This window comes from Phoxinus phoxinus (genome assembly GCF_949152265.1).
Source record: "Phoxinus phoxinus genome assembly, chromosome: 4".
NCBI lineage: Eukaryota > Metazoa > Chordata > Actinopteri > Cypriniformes > Leuciscidae > Phoxinus > Phoxinus phoxinus.
The window spans coordinates 29,895,654-29,918,729 of NC_136879.1; the positions used below are offsets into that span (position 1 = coordinate 29,895,654).

General features: G+C 38.0%; 1 protein-coding gene across 3 annotated transcripts in view; it reads right to left on the reverse strand.

The window, feature by feature from the left end:
- Positions 1–9,578: 9,578 nt before the first annotated feature.
- The window catches only part of arhgef12a (Rho guanine nucleotide exchange factor (GEF) 12a), a 45,934-nt gene continuing 32,436 nt past the window's right edge, over positions 9,579–23,076 (reverse strand). For 2 of the 3 annotated variants that reach the window (XM_079611398.1, XM_079611396.1), the window contains 17 exons: positions 22,598–22,740; positions 22,297–22,443; positions 22,131–22,216; positions 21,908–22,033; positions 19,168–19,282; positions 18,071–18,171; positions 17,573–17,650; positions 16,955–17,030; positions 16,708–16,875; positions 16,540–16,627; positions 16,371–16,448; positions 14,770–14,849; positions 14,497–14,682; positions 13,380–13,580; positions 13,000–13,220; positions 11,500–11,575; positions 9,579–11,387 (listed from right to left, as the gene is read on the reverse strand). In XM_079611398.1, coding sequence (XP_079467524.1) covers positions 11,377–11,387; positions 11,500–11,575; positions 13,000–13,220; positions 13,380–13,580; positions 14,497–14,682; positions 14,770–14,849; positions 16,371–16,448; positions 16,540–16,627; positions 16,708–16,875; positions 16,955–17,030; positions 17,573–17,650; positions 18,071–18,171; positions 19,168–19,282; positions 21,908–22,033; positions 22,131–22,216; positions 22,297–22,443; positions 22,598–22,740 — 1,981 coding nt within the window. In that variant the 3' untranslated portion in view covers positions 9,579–11,376. The remainder of the gene's footprint in view (positions 11,388–11,499; positions 11,576–12,999; positions 13,221–13,379; positions 13,581–14,496; positions 14,683–14,769; positions 14,850–16,370; positions 16,449–16,539; positions 16,628–16,707; positions 16,876–16,954; positions 17,031–17,572; positions 17,651–18,070; positions 18,172–19,167; positions 19,283–21,907; positions 22,034–22,130; positions 22,217–22,296; positions 22,444–22,597; positions 22,741–23,076) is intronic. The other variant, XM_079611397.1, reaches the window with a different exon arrangement.

Here is a 23,076-nt window from a genome sequence, read left to right on the forward strand (position 1 = left end):
GTAAAACGTTACACATTGCTCTTTGTATTGTTGTAAAATACATTCATGAAAAACAAGATAACAAAAATCAAAAAGATTAATTATTTTATATATAGCCTAGGCCTACTATAAAATTGAGACATGTTTTAAATTTATAGCACAGCGGTTTAATGAGGCAGCAACATATGATAGATAGGACAGCACTTGTGCAAAGTTTCAGAAACGGGCGTGGTAAGGGGCTCAGTAGCGCCACCTTTAGTCAAAAATGGGGTATTAGTTTTACCTACAGTAACAAAAATCGGTATTTATATTTATCTCCCCGAGCCGGACAACTTTCAAATTTACAGTCATTAGCTCCGACCAACAGGAAGTCAGATATTTTGGTTTGAATGTGATTTGATGGGAATTTTGCCAGTCATCGGGCCGAACAACTTTCGTGCTCTAAGTTTTACGCCAGCCCTACAGGAAGTCGGCTATTATGGGTTGTATGAAAACGCACGCCCCTGGAATTTTATATACTCCTCCAAGAAATTTAATTTGATCTTCACCAAACTCGGTCAGCATGAAGTCAAGACATTGAGGATGCTAAATTGCGGATGGCTTTTTGATATCTCGAACGGTTTGGCTGTGGCGAGGAAACAAATTTATGGCGAGAAAAGAGAAACACGATGTGTTATAACGTCTTCATACATTAATTGATCTTGATGAAACTTCAGCATTGTGCTCGCTGTAAGAGGCCCATCACATGGATGTAACTAATGTGAGTCAAAGTTATAGCGCCAACAACTGGCAGCAAGAAGTGTGTTACTTTCAAGATGCTTTTGACAAAAGTGGGGGGTTAGTTTTACCTACAGTAACACAACTTGGCATGTATATTGTGCACATCGAGCCGGACAACTTTCTTATTTACAGTCATTAGCTCCGACCAACAGGAAGTCAGATATTTTGGTTTGAATGTGGTTTTGTCTCTCTCTGACAGAGTTCCCCCTGCCATTCTGTGTGTGTGAGTGAGTGTGTGTGTGTGTGTGTGGAGAGGGGAGGGCACACACACAGACAGCCCCCCCCCCCCCATTGTGTGTGTCTGTGTGGTGAGGGGAGGGAGGGCACACACACAGACAGCCCCCCCTGTCTGTGTGTGTGGGGAGGGGGGCAGAAAGACTCTATTAAAAATAGGTATATTGTGCCATCTAGTGTTTTATACTATGTATATGTGTTTTTTTCTTTTAAACAAGTGTTTTAAAGTACAGTAATTTCAATGAATATATATACCACACTTCATAGGAATTTTCGGTGTTGTGTACTTACAATGGCTGCTGATTTCATGTGTCCGTTAAGTCCATGAGACTGTAGGGTGTCTAATTTTTCATTTTAGGTTTCAGAAGGGTGCTCACTCATACTTTGTGGTTGATATGTGCCCTCGATGTGTACTTTTGCAGATCCCACACTGATGCAAGCTCTAAAGCAGACTTCTTCTCGACAGTCAAAGCGGAGTTACGTTATTGCCTGTTGTGCACAGGAACCCTAAAGGCACCGGGGTGGCGGGTTTTTTATATATATATATATATATATATATATATATAAATATTTTCTGTCTGATTTTCTTTTCTGAAGCCAAATAAGCTCATAGAAGATTATTTAAAACACTCGACTTGCACTATAAAGTAAGTTTGGAGCACAAACAGGTTTTTAATCTCATAAATTGTCGTGTATTGATGGTGTGCTAAGCTAACATGCTAGCTAGCTCTCTAGTTGCACCTGCCATCTAGCTGTTATTTTTTATGATTTTTTTTCTAAATCGGAATGCTTACTGAAATATTTCTTTATTTAAGAAAGGCATTTGATACAGTTTCAAATGTGAAGTGAAGATTATGAAAGAAATTAGGGGGTGAAACACCGTGATTAGCCAGTCGTTAGCGATTATAATGGAGACAAAGGAAAATAATATTTATGGCCATAAGCCGGCTGGAAAGGTGTAAATGTGTGCAGGAGAGAGTGACACTGAATGGGGCTCGTTTGCACCACAAAACAATAGAGACAATAGACTGAATAGATGCTAATAGATGACAATAAACACAAGTTTGCATTTTAGAGTCAATTCAAAATAAAGTCATTTGAGATGATCTTGAAAAACATTTAACAAAATACAGAGTTTTAGACTTATCACCTTCAAATTTTAAATATAACATGGTCAGACATGTGTCTTTAGCTGGAGTGCATTTCTAGAGTGCTGACGGGCCAACTTCAATTTAATTTTCATGAAGATGTTTCATAAAAATAAATTTCTAATAACTTACACAACTTTGAAGCTATTCATAATTTTTTTTTCATTATGACAATAATTCATTCTACATTTCCAATAAAGTGGCAGGTGTCAGCTTTCAAATGAGACCATACTTGAGCTTTTAGGACAAAGGGTAAATTAATTGAATCTTTTTTAGGTTGGGTATGCTATTTCTGGGGATTTTTCAAAAGTGGCGCTGAAGGCTAACAGGTTAAGGTGTCAGTCAAAAACGCAGACTTTATTAAAGGGCTAAACAGAGTAAACAGCCTTTTTCTCTCTCTCTCTCTCTCAAGAGGATTGAATTAACCGTGCAAGCATTTGTAATGACACACTTTGAATGGGGGAGCCATCAATTTATCCCTTGTTAAACTAACAGAATTGAAAATAAAACTACATCCACCACTACCCAAAATAGGACCTTCTACGTGTTGAACTTCAGTGTCATTTTGTCTACAATATGTGGGGAACAAGTGAACCTGTTCATTATTCACTAAGCCTGTGATTTTGTATCCCTTTTATAATTGTACGTAAAAACCACAATGAACTTTTCCGTCGGAAGACAGGCAAACAGATTTCTGGCGAACAGATGCCCTTTTACTCAAGAAGCCAGGAGGCTATCAGATACATTAAAGTGGACAGCAGGATGTCTGAATGCCTCTTTAGAAGGGCTCCGTATTGAATTTGACCTGCAAAGGTAACAGACAACAGAACAAAAGTCATTTTAATTCCAGTCAGGCTTTTGTTATCCACCTGCTACTTGTAGTGAGGACTGTCTCCTCACGCTGACATTAGCATGGGAGCGTATTGATCAGAATGCTGTGACAGTGTTTCAGATAGAATAAATCACCCGACCTTTTTTGTCACCTACAAACAATTCAACATTCCCAAACAGACATTCCAACTCCTCTTATCTCACTGCTGGGCAAGCTTTTCAAATGGATAAACAGTGGCAGAAACACATGTATCATTTGTTAGCAATACCACTGTCATATCAAAAACCTCACCTTTTGGCCAGTCTATGAATAAAAATCACCTGTGATATAACTCTACTGATCGCCTATGGCATATAGTTTGGTCGACACTGCTATTCTGGCCAAGAAGTGCTCACTTAAACAGAGATGTATAAGAGACATGACAAATTCAATAAAGCAAAGTCAATATTTCTCATTTGAATTTAGTTTAACTTGATGTACTAAAACAACTAAAACTTAAACTGAAATAAAAATTCATAAATAATTTTTTTTAAATGGCAACATTTTACAATAGCAATTATGGGTCTTCAGCTGAAATTAAAATGTAGTTAACTCATGTTAACTATAATGAAACCTTTTAATAAATTGTTACCCAACTAAAAACACGCCACAAAATCACTATAACTTAATTAAAACTAAAATGGAAAATATAAAAAATAAAAACTATAATAGTAGTTCAATTATAACACTTGAGAAGTGGTTTAATATATTGTTTAAATATATTGTTAATGTATGACAAATACAGAGATATATTATAAATATGTTTTGTAAATATATATTTACATATAAATATACATACTTTGTGTGTGTGTGTGTGTGTGTGTGTGTGTGTGTGTGTGTGTGTGTGTGTGTGTGTGTGTGTGTAATTGCCTCAAACAAAACTCTGAATGTCTTTCAATGATTTGATGCCACTAGCATGGCAAACTTTTGCTATTATAATCTCGTCTAATTTGCCACTCACAAGCTTGTAAACATTAGTTGGCAAAGTGATAAAACCTTGTGCAACCCGAAACTTTGTTGTAATCTGAATGAAGCTTGTGATTTTCACAAATGCTTTCAAATTTTGTGTCAGCGGTCAGTGAATGGACTGTATTGTTCCATAAACGACCAAAGTGCCAAATCATGACCAGGATGTTCCTGAAACATCCCTTGCTGCATGGGACCCTATAGAATGACTCCTCTCATCTTCTCTGATCTCACACTCAAAGCACCCAGGCTCCGCCTCCATCATAATTAAACAGGCTTCAGGGATCCGATAGTGTCTCAGGAGGAGATGGAAGTGTCTTTCATTTCTCTCCCTGCTTTTGCAGCCAAAGAAAGGGCACCGGGCCCCTGAACATACCAGGGTCATTCCTGGCATGCCTGTCTCTCAGACGAACGATCCACACAGGAGGTCCAGGATGATGAAGCAGACATGTCGGATTGCTCACCATGGTAATGAGACCGTGGTTAAACCCCCTCCCGCCTTCAACTCCATCTCAACCAACAGCTCGATAAGTACATCAATGTTGTTGACACCCTACAGGAGAAAAAGCTGCTGAAATTTATGGGGCACCATCCGTATATGAACTTGAGCTGAGCGGAGCGCTCCCTGTGGACAGGACACGGAGATACGAACACAATGAGAGTGGGAGGAGAGGGGCCGTGAAGCTTATCGCATTGAGACTCCAACAGTCTTTACTCAGTGGTAGTCTGTTGTCAGTGCTGATCGATTGCTTTGCACATTTGCCATAGTCCTGTATTAGAGGCCACGTTCACACTGCAGCAGAATACGGTTGTCAGTCCTGTTTTTGAGTGCTTAATACGGTCATGTTCACAGTTTACGACAGTGACGACCGCATTCTAGTAAATTCATTAAATCATCAGGACTCACAACCGCATTTTCAGAAGCTTGTTTGAATAAAAAAAAGGTAATTTAAATGTTTTCTCTCAAGATTCTAACTTTATTTCTTGTCATTCTATTCTCAGAATTTTGAGTTAATATCTTGGAATTCAGATTGACTTTCTCAAAATTGCCAGTTTTGAACAATACTGACTTTATTTCTCACAATATCAAGTTAATATCTCACAATTCTGAGGTAATATTTAGCAATTCTGACCTTTTTTTGTGGTCGGCAGAATTGTGAATGAAATGTTTTATAATTCATACTTTTTTAACATCTCGTAATTCTAGAAATTCTGAGTTTACATCTCACCTTTTTCCCCTCTGAATTGCAATTTATATCTCACAATTCAGACTATTTTCTTGGAATTATGAGTTTTTAAATGGTGGCTAATTTCATTAACGAAAGAATCTGCCTGCATCCCAAACTGCCTATTTTGATCAAGAAATGTTTTAGTAGCCTACATTCCATTTCGCAGCCTACATTCATGAAATTAATATTTTGTTCACAAAATGCATTTCATGTCAGACAGACCCTTTCATCCAGGAAGAAAACTCTCTGCACTATCACCCTTCACGATTGACATCAATTAATCGTTCATACAGTAGCTGTAAAATACTGTTTTAAAAAAGAAGAAGAAAAACCTGCTTTGTGCATCAGTCGCCTGTTTACCGTTTAAATGGTTACATCTTTCAAGTGATTGCGTATGTAGCACTATATGAAAATACTTGGGGAGTAAATCAGATGTCAGTCATCCTGTATGTTTGTCACCGAACACTGTGTGAACGTATTTGCGGTATGCAGTGAACTCAGTTGTTTCAATGACAACATTGATTTGCATATCAATGCAATGCAAGTTGTAGTACAGTATTGCATCATTAACATTAAACTCCTAAATCGCATTTCTGAGGTCTTGTGGAAAACATTATTGCATGACTTCATTCATCCATTACTGTAGCACGAATGTCACTCACACTAATTTGTGTGTGCGTCTCGGAGCGGTTTGAATAATAATTGAGGGGGCGTGTTAATTCGTTCTATATTAAACCAGGTTTGTTCACCTTTGTAATTAAAAGCAGCTGAGTGCTGTTCCAGTGAGACTAAATGCCGAGGGGTAACGTTCCATTTAGACGAGTCAATATGAGCGGAGAGGTTCATTACTCATCGAGGGGTGGAAGTGAGGTCATAATCAAACACTGGCATCCTACGGGGGACTCGTAACCTCTCCTTGCTTCTCTCTTCGCTGCCATGTTACGTGATCATAAGCTTAAGAGGTTTATAGCTTATTGTCTTCACTTTACTATTTAAAAAAGCCGTCTTTGTCCAACTAAGACGTCTCAAAAGACAATAAATAGGTTTATGCAAACAAGCATGCATTTTTATTCGTGGCGGGGCCTACTCTGAAAATCATTCAGGGTGACTTTAAACTGCCGTGCTTGCCTATCAACAAACTGTGCTTTTTGTTAGGATGAGTTACCTACTTTTAATATTACAATATGGGTATCGCATCATGTCAAGTGGAAAATAACTATGATTATGTACCTTAATGAATGTGTCAAAACATGGGTAATGAATGAGCTAATCAATCTCACGCGCGAATGTGCCTCTGACTGCAGAACTATGATCATGGTGGGCTACTCTGTAAGGTCAACTGTATCGACATTTTCCTTGTTTAAATCCATACAGCAGAATTATGCAAATTAAAAAGACTTTATCTTGGCATGTCAAATTCTCAACCCAGCGTAAAGACAACAACGATATATAGTGGTAGGCTATATTTAAACAACAACAGCTTATGTAGCCTACAGATAATCATCATCTTTTCTGCGAGTTGTCAAAACGAAAATAGCTCTTTAGGCAGGTCTTCAGAAAGACAAGCCAGTGGGAATAATTAATATTGGGAATAAATCACAGAGGGAGTCTGAGACCACGCTGAAAATGTAGCTACTGAAACCTGGAAATGTTAATCAAGATTCTGCACTTTTCACTGTTCACCGATCAAATAAAATCACATCCGAGACATTTATCATGTCCACTAAAAGGTTGGGGGGAAAAAGGTCAGGAGTTTTTGCTTCCATCACAACTTTGGTTTCATGCCAACTTTAATACTCACTAAAATTGTTATCCTGATAATATATATTCAATCAAATTAGTATTAGAATGCAAAAAAGGAGCATTTTCACGAATGGTATCAGACTTTTGAACCCCAAGTATCTTCATTGTACAACCTGAGCACTTTTTAGATCTTCGTAAAGCCATACCAAACTAATCAATGTCATTCAATCATTTTCAATAGTTTTAGTTATTGTAATCATGCACACTGCCCTGAAGTGTGTGGAACAGAGATTATGGAAACAGGAATGCTCTTTGAGTTGGTCTAGTGACCCAAGAGATTGCGAGAGATGTGATGTGACACCACAGTTTGCCCTTCTTCTTGCCCCCCCCCCCCCCCCCCTAAGCTCTTCAATTAGATAATTGACAGGTGCGTGTGGAGACTGAGACCAATTACCCTGCTGGCTCTGAACTTAACTGCACAGTGTCTTAAGGGTGAAACGCAGAGGACATTGTACCACAGAGGACACATTCAGTGCAAAAAGGCAACTGCTTTCTCACTAAAAGTGCTGAGGGGAAACTTGACTGAGTCTACAAGTGAGCTCTGTGATTCATTTGAATGAGTACTACTGATGTATGCAAGAGCATGGTTAAAGGAACCGCTTTTTCTTGTTCTTTTTTTAACGATTTGCAACAAGTGTCGTGATAATGAGCAATGCCTGAGGAGGACTGACTGAGTGAGCTTAACAGGAGTTTTTGTTTTAATCACTTGCTCTGCTCTGTATCTGCATGGCTAACCTAAAGAGGCATTGTTAAACCCAGAGCATTGATGTCACTGCAGGACCTATGGGTATTCACAGTCTCCAGACAGACAACAAGCACTATCTGCCCTCTACTGGCCTGTCACTGTACAATCAACAACAGATTTGGTGCATACTTGGTTATTTAGCCTATATCATGATGCTGAATGTTTCTCAAGCAAAGAACAGAATAAATGAATTATATGGGTTCTGCTGTTAATCTGGATGTTTACAGCATACAACTATTTCACTGTTGTTCATTGTCGACAGTTAAACAAACGGTGTCGGAATGGTTGTATTTATGAACGCATGAACACCACCCCAATGTCGTTTTAAGGCCTATAGGCTACTAGTGGAGAACTCGCAGTTTTTACTGAAAACGGATGAGCTGGGGTGACTCGAAATTACCCGAAGCAAGTTAAACACAGTAGCCTAGCCTATAATTAATCTTAATTCATAATAAAACTATCAGATTGATATGATCTATATCGATAAAATGACTGTAGCCTTATGTCCATCGATGCAACAAGTAAAAAAACAACGATATCAGGCTATACTTTATTTATAAGATAGGCCTATAACATATGCGTATTAGAAAACTTGAGTCAATGGACCTTTTTCACAAGTAAAAAAAAAAGAAGAAAAAAAGGCCATGTAGCCTACATTTATAACACTATAGGGCAACTTTGTATTACCGTTGCAGATTACAAAAAAAAATAAAATAATAGACGCTAATGTTTCTAATAGCCATAGGCTACAGATGATTTTGTTGTGTAGTAGTTCTGTCCCAATGGGAATAATATTTGCACATTTTAGAGAAAATAAAATACTGAAAGACTTTCTTGACCGTTATTTTTCTATAATAGCCTAACCGAAATGTATATTATGCTCAGCTCAATTAATGCCCCTGTTATGTTTTGTTGGCATTTATAAGAATGTAAATGGTTGAGTAAAACGAAAATAATATTGTAATATTGATAGCGCAAGACCCTGAATAATCAAATCGGAACTGTATCGCGCCATGTTTCAAATATCTTATCGCTGGCGAAGCGAATCGCATCGTGATGAAACATCTGATTTACTCCCCTAGTATTTTCATATAGTGCAGTGCTACATGCAATCACCTGAAGATGTAACCATAGTAACAGTAAGCTAAGAAATGGGCTGCTTACTGTTTAGATCAGCAGCCTACATTAAATACCAAGTTATGTTCACTCATAATATATCACATTATTACAGATTTACTTAGCCAACACAAATAATATACAAAATACAAGCGTTCTAGCGGTGACAAAAGACAACTTGCGCGGTAGCCTACAAGACAAACCGCGACACACGTGTTCCAAAATCATTAATACAAAGTGCTGAAGTTTAATCGCACTGAAAAAGGCGGTGTATAATTTACACACTGGGCGTGACAAGTAAAGAATCCCGGCGGAAGCAAATTGGTATTGATCATAAAACTTTGTAAGTGTGAATGATGACAGTACAATTTAATTTGTACCCATTTTATGTACTCTTGGTGAGGAATAACGATAACGCTTGTCAGGAAACACAACTCATTTTGCTGGTTTACGAGACAGGCCTGCACGACTTCAACAGCAAAAAATAAAAATGTCCAATCGTTATCTGTGGCAACACATAATTAGAGCATTAATTAAGTTCACCTTCCATTTAGTAATGCTAAAAAGCTCCCTGTCTTGAGAGAAAGAGAGAGAGAGAAAAACTACAAAACTTTGACATAAGATCTTTTTTTTCCAGATGCATTTGCCCATATTAAAGGACAAGCACGACAGATATTTGGACAACACTACTGGACATCAAACATTTTAAACGAAACAGTGATTTCCGGTGTTTATTGGGATCTATGATTCCATTAAATTTTTTAACATCCATGAAACTTTTCCATTAGAAAAAAAGTTATTTAGATTATCAAATGTTCTTCACACTAAAAGTGTGGCCACATTTACCATTTTCAGCAAATTGTTGTAAGGAAATGCAGTCATTTCAATAGGAATCCACGCAATCTGGAATTTTGCAGGAGATTTCGCATCGAATAGAAGTTTGTTAAACTTTAAACATGATTTTGTCATGTTGAGCAAGGTTAGTTTGTAAACCAGATTAATTATGCATCACTACCCACTGGAAAAACCAACTCAAGCTGGTAGCTCGTCCACACTCGTTTAAGCTGGTCCTCCACCACAACCAGCTTGAATCAGCTAATGGCCAACTTAGCTGATCTGGTGGACCAGCTTGACCAGATCTCCACCAGCTAATGCCAAGTTGGTCCACCAGAAACACCAGCTTGGACCAGATAATGACCAGCTTGACCAGTTCTCCACCAGCTAAGGCATACATCAGCTTTGAGAAATGGCATTGGTTCTCTTGTGTCTCATGACACATGACAGGCATGTCCACAAGTCATCTAGATCTATACAATACTGACAAGAATAGGGGAAATGTAACTTAAATATACACAACTGAAACAAAGGATGCTTTTTTTGTCCACCAAATTTTGCCTGCTTTCGCTAATGTTACTGTGCCTAAAAAGAAAAATGGTTATTTTAAGATCTTTTCACTGAAAGTTTTTTTGGGGAACCCAAAATGGTTTCTCGATGGCATCACTTCAAAAACTCCATTTTGGAACTTTTATTTTTAAGAGTGCTGGACTGTTGGTTTCAAACAATATGCGTATGTAGTTTTGATTGACAAGCTACTAGAATTACCATTCTAGCTCATGAGAATTCCAGCACCTGTTCTCATAATACTCATCCAGTGCCTGTATTTAAAAAATGAAGCCAAATTGATCAGTACAGAGGTTTTGTCATTGCATCTTTATTTCCAGGTTTTGCATCACTTTCCATTTTGATGGTAATCCTTCTCTTTTTGCGGTCATCATAATTTAGCTGCAGACCAGGAGAGCCTGAGCTCCATCCACTCTTCATCTCAGCAGGAGGGTCTCTGGGGCAAATGAATGAGTCCAGGGCTCTAGGAGGAATGTCAGCTGGCTGGAGGAACTGAGAGAGGCCTTGAGCAAAAACTTCTCTTCATGTACTGCACAGACTTGGGCTTCCACGCAAAAAAAATTTTTGTAGGAGGAGAAAAGAGTCTGAATTCTGAAGCACTCGCCCTGTTCAGTCATACTGAAGCCTACAGCAACAGACGGCTTAAGAGTTTCAACAGCCAAAAGCATGCGATAAACATGGAAAACACTAAAAAGAAAAATAAATACATCTTGGGATTTAATAAAGGAAGAAAAAAACGTAATACATTAGTTTAAAAAAAAATCCTCTCTCAACTTGTGTTTCTTACATATATATTTTAAACACACAGCTTTGTACAATTTGGTAAAGTTCTCCGTTCTCTATCTAGGTCTGCAGGGGAAAGGAGAGGACTGGGCTGCCCACGTTTGCTGGAATGAGGACATGTACTCGGGACAGGTAAGGTTGAGAGGAGACAGTCCGTCTTCCCTAATTGACGAGTGCTGACAGAAGCAAGAGGCCTTGTTAGAATATTCCCCTCATTTTTGGATGGAGGTGTTCAGCAGTGAGGAAGACAGGCTTGTGCGGAGCATGTTACGGATAGAAACGATGCCCCCGTCATCACAGGAGCCGGGAACTTCTGCCACTCTATTTCTTATCTGTGGGAGGAAGAAGTCAGAGAGTAATGATGGAATAATCCTGAAACAGAGCGCAATGCCAATGATCGTTTGATTTAAAAAAAATGTTTAGCGGTCAATGTATTGGCAGTACCTCTGCTTTCGTCCGCATCTGCGGCTGACCCAACAGGCCTTTGGCGGAGTAGATTATAATACTTTGTTTCCATCTCCTGAAAAACATTACAAAGATATTAGTCAAATTTTTACTAACTCAACCACACATCAGTCCTCTCTGGGCTGGATAATAAAGCCCAGCCTTTAAAAAAAAAAAAAAAAAAAAACTAATTTATTAAAATCCTACTTATTTGTAGCATTTGCTGTGTGTGTGTGTGTGTGTGTGTGTGTGTGAATATATATATAGAATAATACAGTTGCAATTATAATTATTCAAACCCCGTTGCAAATCAGGTTTATTAACATTTACAGCCTTTCACCTGTTTGCAATGAACAAATCAAACAAAAGTAATTGAAATGTTTAAATGGGTTTACTCAAAATGAATGAGCAATGTTTAATGACTTCTGCAGTCTCAAAATTATTCAACCCCCTGAATAGAATCCCTCACAGCACAAATCTGCAAAACAGGTGTCGTCTCAAGCACACCTGATGCAATTAATCAAGGGCTTCATTAGTTGCACCAGGTGTGATTGAGCTAGAACACATGAAATATCTGAACTGGCTAGGTTTGTTGAGTGTTGAGAGTAATTACTTTTAATAAATCAATAACAACAATAAATTGATGATTATTTATATCTATTCATAATTATCGTTTAACTATTTAACAAATTGTTGTTATTAAAGGTGCTGTATGGAGTTTTCAGCGGCATCTAGCGGTGATGTTTCAGATAGCAACCAATACGTTTACAATCGAGAGCTTGTGCGCGTGCTTTCTTTTGTTTTTTATTATTATGTGGAGTTTGTGTTGGAGTCTGTGTTGTGCTAGTCGTTTCCTAGTATTAGCAGACTCCATGTCATAAAATTGCAGTGTCGTCGCTGTTGAGTGCAAAGTCAGTAGACGAGGCGAGAGGCGAGACGCTCGGGAGCGCGCATGCAGGTCTCAGTCACGTCACTGGATTTCTTGGCAAATCCGACCCGGAGCATCACATAGAATAGGAATACTTGCTTTCAGAGGTAATAGCAAAACCCGCCAAGTGGATCATTTTATTGTGAGATTACAACCCCTTCACACACAGGTAATAAAAAATGGATTCATTTTAGTAGAAAAACTCCATAAAGCACCTTTAATATTACACAATATATATTATACTTTGTTTATATATAACAGAATAAAACTAATAATTTAAGATCAGTTATTAGACAAAAATAATTGCCATTGCAGTAATGGTGGATCATATAAAAACTGACTATAAAAAATAAAAGCACAAAAAATTTAATAAAATTGATGCCAGTAACTAGCAAGTCGCAAAACAAGGATCACAAAACTAGTCTGACTATAAGAAATGTAACGGCCTTGAAAAGCGTATTAAAATCATCAAGATCACAATGTTTTATATCGTAAAATAATAAAGAGTATATTGTGAATATTTGATACATCATGAAGGCTTTAAATTCAGAGACGGCTGAGAGCAGACAGACCTTGAGGTGGTTGAGGTTGGCCTGCAGGCAGCGAAGATGTGAGAGGACCTGTCTGCTGAGGCGAGACGTGCTGCCCGAGGAGGGCGAGGAGAACTTGAGACTGATGCCCGAGTCAGCAGCACAGCTGTGGGCCAAACTCGGCTCCTTTCTCCCGACCTGAATATCATCATCTGTACTGCTCTCGCCTGAGCCGCCGTACCCCTCGAGAACCAGGTAGGCTGCTAAAAAGCACAACTACAATTAGCCGGGTCACCTGGATGTCGGAGCAGGTGCACTACTACACCATTTTACTTCTTTTTTTTTTTCATTTACTGATGATAAATGCATAACGTCTCCAAGTCTAACAAGCCAGAATTTCATTTATTTGGTCGAACACTCACCGTAGTCTTCTGCGCACTCGTAGAAGCCCGTGTCTCCAGAAGTGTAGTCCTGAGCTCGACTAGGGGAGCGAGCAGAGCTGTGCTCCACCGGCGTGCGTAGAGAGGTGGTCCTGAGGAGACGACTGCCAGCCGATCGGCCCAATCGCTCACCCTCATCCTGAGCCATCAGCTGAGTCACCAGCACCTGCTTCAGAGCCGCCACTGAAAAACATGATCACCTTAATAAATAATACACTACAACCTGAAATGAAGACGCTAACACAACATTCAAGACAAGTGTGATATTGAGAGCCCATTTATAACACAAAGATTAGAATTTTGGTTTCCATTCACTTTCATTGTATTTTTTGTCCATACTTCATGTCCTATTTAAGTCAATAGGAACCAAAACTGTTTAGCTATTAACATTTTGGGACGGACTACCCCTTTAACAAAAAAAAAAAGAAAGAAAAAGGGAATAAACGATTCCCGATTAGATTAGATAGCCACCTATCTATGGCTTTATTGGAAAATATTAGAGCATGTAATATGGCACACCGGGCTATCAGGGACTATGTGATGACAGAAGAATTCAGTGTGTTTTTTGGTAACACTTTACAATAAGGTATCATGTGTAAACATTAGTTAATGCACTGTGAACAACACTAACTTTTGTTAATGTTAGTTAATAAAAATGTTAATCTATGCAGTAAGAATTTATTGCTCATTGTTAGTCCACGCTTCACTGAAACAAACTTTTCGAAGTTTACATATTTGTTGTTTTCAGCAGAAGTGATTCCCATTAGGGAAGCACAAGTACAGAAGATCTTTTATTGTTAGATACTAAACTAATTAAAAGACACTTGGAAAATAAATAAGCCTTTTCTGGAGTTGTTTTAATCAATAGAGGCTGAATTGTCATTTTCTTGAGTTGGCAGGCACACAGACAACAGCCTCTCAATGCTGAGAAGCAGCCAAAACAAATGCTCACAGTAGCCTTAACTCATGGTATCTGGCATCGGTAAGATGTTTGGCAATCACAATTCATTATTATGTAAATTATTCCAAGTTACCAAAGATAAAGCATGATAAGAAAGTGATATGTACGTAAGCTAATGCAGTTCAAACGGAGTCTTACAGGTTTTAAGGGCCTCGTCTGCTTTAGATGAACAGGATAGAGAGTCTGCGTCCCTGCCGTTCAAGAGTACGGAGTCCAGATACGAGCCATCTCTGCCGGCTCTCGAGACATGGTCCTCTTCCCCAGGGTTGGCGTCCGGGACACAGTCCCGCAGGGCTGCCGAGGGTGAAAATTCACTGTCTTTCTCTGAGGACAGATGACGAAGGCTCGAGTTGAGTATGGTGGCAATCAACACTTCTACAATCAGAGGAGCGTTTGTACATGCACAGCTACCTGTGGACTGGATGCTTCCTGTGGAGATTCGTTCAGAGGCTTTGCTGAACTTGCTTAACTCAACACCGTCTCTGTCGCCACTAGAACACAGTTGAACGGTTATGTAAGCTACATGCCTTCATCATTTATAGTTACTACTTTTCTTATATGACTTGTGTGTATAGATTTTATTGTTACTCTTGTCCCAGTCCCAGATCTTAAAACTATGAAAATCCAACATAAAAATGCTGTACATAATTCCATTTATATAACCATGTATATCTATAACTATGATAATCTAAACAAAGAATTATCATAAACCATTTTAATATTTAGGTGAACATGTATCAGTTAAAAAAATGATGACGTCATGTTTTAATGTAATTTCCACTATAACAAAAAGATTTGAACCCAAGAAAGTTTGCTATATAGTAGGAGTGATAAACCAGTACATGAAAACAGTATGCTCCAATTCATAGTAAAATATCCGGATTACATAATTCTTCTGCCAAGATTTTGAAGTGCACATCGTAGTGTTGGGTGAAATTGCTGATACACAATATTGTCAGTTTTTTACTATATTTACCATATTTACTATATACATTATTTTACTTCTTTATTTAAGCATTTATTTAATTATTTACTTATTATCACAGAAAATGATGGGCACAAAATATGAGTCATTGTCCATCATTTTGCAAGCAAAGATAGACTTGTCAATCACGTCGCAATTGGAAATATTTCCGTTTTAAGGCAAGCCAGTGGATATCACACGAGCAATGTGCAAACTTTGCACGAGAGTTATGCCGGTGAAGAAGTCTCAAACCCATAGACGTACCGGTAATTTGCGGGTGGGACATGTCCCCACCACTTTTTGCCAGGGTCGATATTGTCACCACCACTTTTTAAAACATCTCGCGGCACAGATGTACCAATACAAATAAATAAAGCATCTCCAGTTAACTAGCAGAGCATTCATTTCATAAATAAGAGGGAAACTATTGCTGAAATTGCGTTGTTTTTTTAAATCAAGTGATCAAAGTGCTCGTTGCCGCTGCGATCAATGGTGCGGATAACAGTGTCCTCTTGTGGATCACGCAGTCTTCATACGGACGTGCGCTTCAATCCGTTGCAGAGATTCTATTCGTTCCAGTGAAATCACAACAAAATGCACACAAACGTGTCCCTGCTTCATATACAACCACTGATGAACATATACGGTTTTGATGAGAAAAAAAACACTATACGAGTGCGGATTAGAACCCTGAACCTCTGACACGCTTAGGAAAAAGTTCTACCACTAGACCATTAGAGTACACATGTAAATGACTCAGATTTATGTATTTATTCTAATAACATTAATTAAATCTCATTAAACGACAAATTAAACCCTATGTGTACTATTTAAATTGATTGCTGGACATCGTAATGTTATTGTATACATATATTGTACATGTATCTGATATCACGATATCATGGCCTATCAGCACTAGTCCAATGGACACTTTACAAGGGAATGGCAGTAAAGCGACAACTCATGCCGTAGGTCACAGGCCGGTAAGTACAAACACTTTAGTAATGTTAACCAAGCTGAGATCAGTAGAAAGTAGTGAGGGACTCACTCGTGCTGAGGCAAAGGAATGACGCTGTGGGGTTTGGCGTTCATAACTTCTGCCCTCTGAGCAATCTGCCCTTGCCACCTGGTATAAAAGACAGAGAATAAACTCATCTCTATAAACTCTATAAAAGGCTTTCAGAAACATCAGAAGGAAAGAAGTGGCCACAACTTACATTCTCTGCTCGGACACTGTTTGGGCCATCAGCTCGTAGATCTGAGCTCCGTTTTTGGACATGGAGATCACAAAAAATGATCTGTTATCTGTTTGGGGAAATAAAGGAAACCTATGAGGATTAATTCTTCAAATATACATGTTGACAAATGAGAATGCAGACGCTCACCTGTTGCCACCGAGCGCACCAACACAGTGCTGAGCTTGATGATGGGACTGAATATGTGTTTGGTGTCAGCCGTTCCTGCGAGGTTCTTACTTTGACACCTGAGAATAAGACGCTCGTCCTGCTTCTGCAGCAGCACCAGGATGTCTTCCAGGAGTAAAGTATATAGCTCTGACACAAAAACAGACACCAGTGTTATTATTCAATCATCAGAAAACAGCTCTTGGGACGTTTAAGAGCAGTGGCTTACCAATAGTTTTGTCTTTGTTAATCTTCCAGGACAGAGGACCCTCATGGACCATCTTTCGTTTAGTGAGATCCAGGTTCTGTGTGACAATAAATGAATGAGTACCTAGCATCCTTAAAATCCCAGTTGTTACTAGAAAGGACTCACTAGATTTGTTCACACAGCAACCCATTTAGATTTGCTTTAAAAATCTGATTCTTATGTGGACTGACGTATTAATTACATTTTAAAACTGGATTCATATTTTCAGACAGATTATTAAACGCTATAATAGTAGTAGTAAATTAAGTTGTTACAGTGATGATTTCAAACTATATATGAATGGGGTTTGGATTGAATAGATACAAATTTCAAAGTTTCAAGATTTTTTTTAAATACTAAATGGATCAGACATGGCAAGAAAAATATCAATTTTTTTTGGTCTGAATAAATACTTTAACAAGACTTGATTTCAGCTCCTCAAGATGCTGTTTTACTAAAAAATACATTTCATACACATGAAATGTGATTAATGCTGATTTGCATAACAACTAAATCAGGTGGAATAACCTACTATTATCTCTTCTTCAAATACAGTTCTCCAGGAATGATCCTAGAATAATTTGTATGATTAGTACTTACTTTAAACTCTGAGATCATGGGGTTCTCGCTCTGCTTGAGGGAAGAGAGGTCCAGCCGTCTCTGGTAGTCTTCCAGTCTCTGTGGGACATAAACAATGTATATTTATTTATGCTGCATAATCAATTAACATTGGCTGACCTTTTATGATACTGATTCTAGACACAAAAAAACTTGAGAATTGCAATCATTTAGAAATACACTGTAGACGTGGGAAAAGATTAGATTTTTTTATGAATTTCCTTATTAATAATCTCCAGCGGTATACAGAAAGTTAGATCCCTGTTTCTACTCTAAGAGCAGTTTCAGGGCTGATGTAAGAGGACTCCGATGCGTTCAACCAATAGATGAGTATTGACATTCATTAAGTTTTGGTATTCCAGTCCTTCCTCTGAGCGGACCTCAGGCTACAAAATCTGCCTTCCTTGGGCTGTCTGCTGAGAGAGAGAGAGCGAGAGAGAGCGAGGAGAGAGAGAGAGGGGGGGTAGCTCGACTGCTTACCTGTTTATTCTCGGACTCCTTCACAGACTGGTTGACGTGGTTGAGAATCTGTCGACAGCATTCGGCTGCTCGTCTCACTTTGACTTTCTCCTCTGACTCATCTGTCGGTAAGAAAGATACATAACGTACATGCACACACGTTTCAAGAAGAGACTAATAAATTCTTTAAGAACATCCTGGCCAGCCAAGTGCCCTCTATTTCCTCTAGTGCCCACCACTGAGACTATTGCCAAGCTCAGATGAATATAAGGAGAATCACCCCCTCCTTAATCGCTAGTTATACTTTACATGTATTGCCTGCCTCTCACAATGCCAAGAGAGACACAATTTAACACGTCTGCCAAATAATGTGAGAGACAATTTAAAAGTATCCGGCTCTTGGAATAATAATAATAATAGGGATTTACGAGCTGGCATAGTTAAATGTACTAATGTTTTGCATTCAGGCAGGAAACGCAGTTGTGTTGAGACCGCAAGGTGGTGATGGGGTCCGTGGAAAATTTTATGGAAAATAAAAAAGACCATGTACCTTAAGGACAAACCCCCCTTCAGATCCTTCAGAAATCATTTGAATATGCTGATTTCTGGATTTCTTATAATCATCGATGTTGATAATGGTTGTGTTGAGAAGGTCAGCTGCATTTAATGACTGAAGTAACTTCCTTAAAAAAATATTAGGACTCACAACTGAATTTTGAGTGGGTTTGGTTGATCCAGTCCACAACTAGCTGTCACATCACTGACATGCCTATGGCATGAGGTGAAAGAATCAAGAATAAATTATTGCTGTGAATCACTGCTGTTAGGAATGACAACCGCTCACGGGTTATGGAAAATGAAGAAAACAAGAGTTTGAGAATGAGAAAAACGCCTGTTAAGTGCACAGGAGTCATTCTTGTTAGTAAACATGAATGTCAATCTCAAACATAGCCATTGAGATGAGTAATATACTAGCCAGGCTGATCAATCAAACAGCTTTGTTAATTTTGTTGTTAAATATTTTTTTGATTAAGTATTGTGTAAAATAAGTGTTAATTTTACTTTAATTTATATCAAATAGACTATTGGAGACGGTGGTGCACGAAGGAAGAGGATACCTGTGTACTTGGCAATGTTGTCCATCAGTAAGGGGTACTTGGTGAACCTCTGCATCTCTGCAGGAATCATGTCCTTAAGCTGTAGTCGTCGACACAGGCGATTGCTTTCAGCCTCCTGCAAATGGTGCAGAGACAATCAAACAAGAAATTGAGGACAACAGTACATGCAAATCCACAACAAAATCCTCCCTAATCTTTTGCATATTTCCTTGTTATCAAGAGCCTCCAACATCATGAATAATACACTTCAGTGTGGATTTTACCCAAGTAATCCTCTGCAAGTCACAATACCAGTGATCTGTCAGCAAGATATATAACTTGAATCACTGATGTTTTTGTTGAGCATAAAGACATCTCTGAAATGTGTAAATATACCGTCTCCTCACTCCCAAACATCTTCATGTAGTCCATCAGAGGCATAGTTTAATCAAAAATTAATATACGGTCATCATTTATTAAATCAATTTATTCAATTTATTGTTTCAAACCTGTATTAACTTATTTTCTTCCATAGATGACAAGAGACGCTTGGCAAAATATTCATGATGCTATTTTCTGTACCAGTGTTGTTATAGTTAACCAAGGCTATAAAACAGTTCTCACTAAGGCTATTAAAATAGTTTTAATTAAAATAAAGCTGAAGTGGAACAATATATAAATATTAGATGAACATTTTTAATTTATAGAAAACTTAAGGCCCTGATATACTTGAATCGAAATTGATGTGACGTAATTTCAAACAAAATCAGGTCAAAACTAAATTCGTTTGGAGTTCGCGTTGGGACTTCGAAACAGCTTTCCGGAAAAGTTTGCTTCGGCTGTTACGTTATAGGTAGGTGTGCGCCTTATTTCACATGGAAAACTTTTCTGGTTCATTTGGCCTGTTCAGTTGGTCGCGGTCAGAGGTCCATGAGTTAAAACATGAACAGACTGGAGAGCTGCTTTATAGTAGAAAATAAAGTTTCTTCTGATTCTCTTCTTAAACTTCTGATGAAACGAGACACTGAAACTGTTTTTCATGTTTAATACGGTAAAGCTGCTTGATTTTAAGCATTCTATTGTATAAAGTGCTTTGTGTATGTATATGTATATGTATATATATATATATATATATATATATATATACATATAATATATATATATATATATATATATACACACATACATATAAATATGAGTGGCGTGACTTCACTGGAGTGCTGAATTAAAGAACATGTGCAAAGATATCCACATTGCTATGATCAGATGATCAGATTTGTTTTTATAAAAAAAATGCTTGCTGTTATCTCAATTTTGTTGTATGTTTATTTTGTTACTGAGAAGAAAGCATGCAGAAGCAGAACATATTTACATATTCATTTAAACACCGCTCTCGGCCGTGTGGACGGCGTCAGATGTTCAGTAACAGTATATATCGCTGGTCATGCATTTCGAACTTCGCTTTACCCCTAAACGAAAAATAACTTTGTCGTGAGTATATTGAGGACTTTAGAAATGTTGCATTGGTAACTAACTGAAAAATGTTTTAATTTTAAAAGGTAGGCTAACACTTTAGTCTAGGGTTCAATTGTGACTATTAACTAGTTGCTTATTAACATGCATATTCTGCATGACCATTTTCTACATCCCTTAATACTACCGGTACCTAACCGGTAACCACCTTACTAACTATAAATAAGGGGATTGAGTTTATTAGGCAAAAGTTATAGTTAATAGTTAGTTAACAGTGAGAATTGGACCTTAATCTGAAGTGTGACCATTTTAAGTACTGAAATAAAAGCTGTATTTTCTCTAGTATAAACCTCCAAAGCACAAAGAGCATAACAACGGAGTTGACATTTTTATTACACCTTTGTTTTAATGCTTACACTAGTTTTCTCAATGGAGAGATTAGTGCCCTTGATTTCATGAAACGCTGTATATGTGGAAAGCTTGTTAAATCTCAAGTCTTACTCTTTGTGTTCCCAGCATCCACTTCTGCCACACGATGAAAACGGTGCAGAGAAAATCACAAGCTTTTCAACACTCAAGAGAGACTCTGAACAACTACATTTGCCTACGGTTAATAAACTCTTATCTTCAAGATAGGAAAATCCTACAGTATATCCTACAAATGTAGCTCCAATTAAACAAAATGTCTTTTGTCTTCCGTTATCACGGATGTTTGGCTGTCAGGCAAAGCTGATACTATTAACAATTCAGAGATTAGATGTATAGATAAAGCATCTCTTCTGCTGTAACGCTGCATCAAACGAGTGAACCTGCTATTTGTTTAAAATTAGTAGGGCTGTCAATACAGTTAATGCATTAATGCATTCTCAAAAGAAAAAAATATATCATATTCATATAATTTATAATATTATAGAATTAATATTAACATTAATTTATTAATATTATATAATAATATTTGCTGTTTGTTGTAAAATTCATATTACTGACAATCTATTAAAAATGTTTAAATGAATTGTTTAATTTAGTTAAATAATTAAATAATACATACATGAATTTTGTACTTCCTAAAAGATTTTCTTTAATTCATGTTATAATATATTACATAATTGATATTAACATTATTAGTTAAATATTATAATTAATCATTATAATATTAATGAGATTAAAACAATTCTAATAATTATAACAAATATTAGAATATTATAAAACAACACTGATGTATGCCTGGAATGCTCCATACATTTGCATAATTCGCAGCTCTTGTGGCCCGCAAGGAGTCTCGACCCACCTGCATGAAGGTAGTGAAACGCTGGTCCTTCTTCTGCCGGGATTTGATGAGCTCCAGGGCGAAGGGCTGGTTACTGCAGAAAGTGCCCACTGCTTGCTTGATCTTCTCCTCTTCTCCACCACTGAACTAGAAAACAGCAAGACAGAGGATTTGTTGGAGTCTTATCACACAGAGAAGACCTACTACGACTGCCACAGGATACAAGCAAAACAGGAGGCCTTACCCAAGACAGCAACTCATCTCCTATGCAGTCGATGACCGACGACTCGTTCTTCTTGCGTATCGCTGTCATTTGATCCGCTATCCTTACTGATATTTAAAAGAGCAGAAGCCATGATGAGACACATGTGGTGATTTATCTGAACAAAACGTATCGGAAGAAGACGTACTGTGCAATTGGATGATTTCCTCCAGGTTGGTGAATATGTTTTTGATGTCAGGAAGGGGCAGTATGTTTTCTCGTGTGAGCTTCTGGTAGAAGACACTGTCTAGGACCTTCAGCATGCGTACATGGGCTCGCTCCGTGTAGAAGAGTTCTGAGAGCATCAGAAGGTTACTTTAAAATGCTTAAACAGCACAATGACAACTGTACCAAAACATCACTCTAACAGAATACTTTGTGCATATTACACCTACAGATCTAAAGTGCACCTGTCTGATTCGCTTAGTGAAACACGAACAAGATCGTACCATTAATGACTTCTTGTCTCTTGATCTCGTGGGGTGTCAGGCCAGCTAAAACATCACGCCCGACCAGCTGCTGCCAGTTTGGAGGATCTACATCAGAGTAAACATCACTCCCCTGATCATCCTCACTCTGCAGCTCCTCAAACCTGGGAGGGAGGAGATGGTACATAGATTCACTCTCTCATTAAGCTCAGTGTGTATCTCTATCAAAATGTGAAGTTGGTGCACAATAAGAGGGCATACACACAGGAAGCCCATCAAAAAGGATGATAACAGTATTCTAACCAGGTGTTATGGAAAACGCTACAGGAAAAACGTAGTTCAGACTGAGAACAGAAAATACTGTGCAGTCTGCTATAACCTCAGTCAATCAATAGATATTTGATGTTTAATATACATTTATGTCAGTAGACACTTAGGACAAATAAGATTTCACAACCTAGCACAAAACAGAATCCAGTCAGAATAGAAAATGCTCTCAT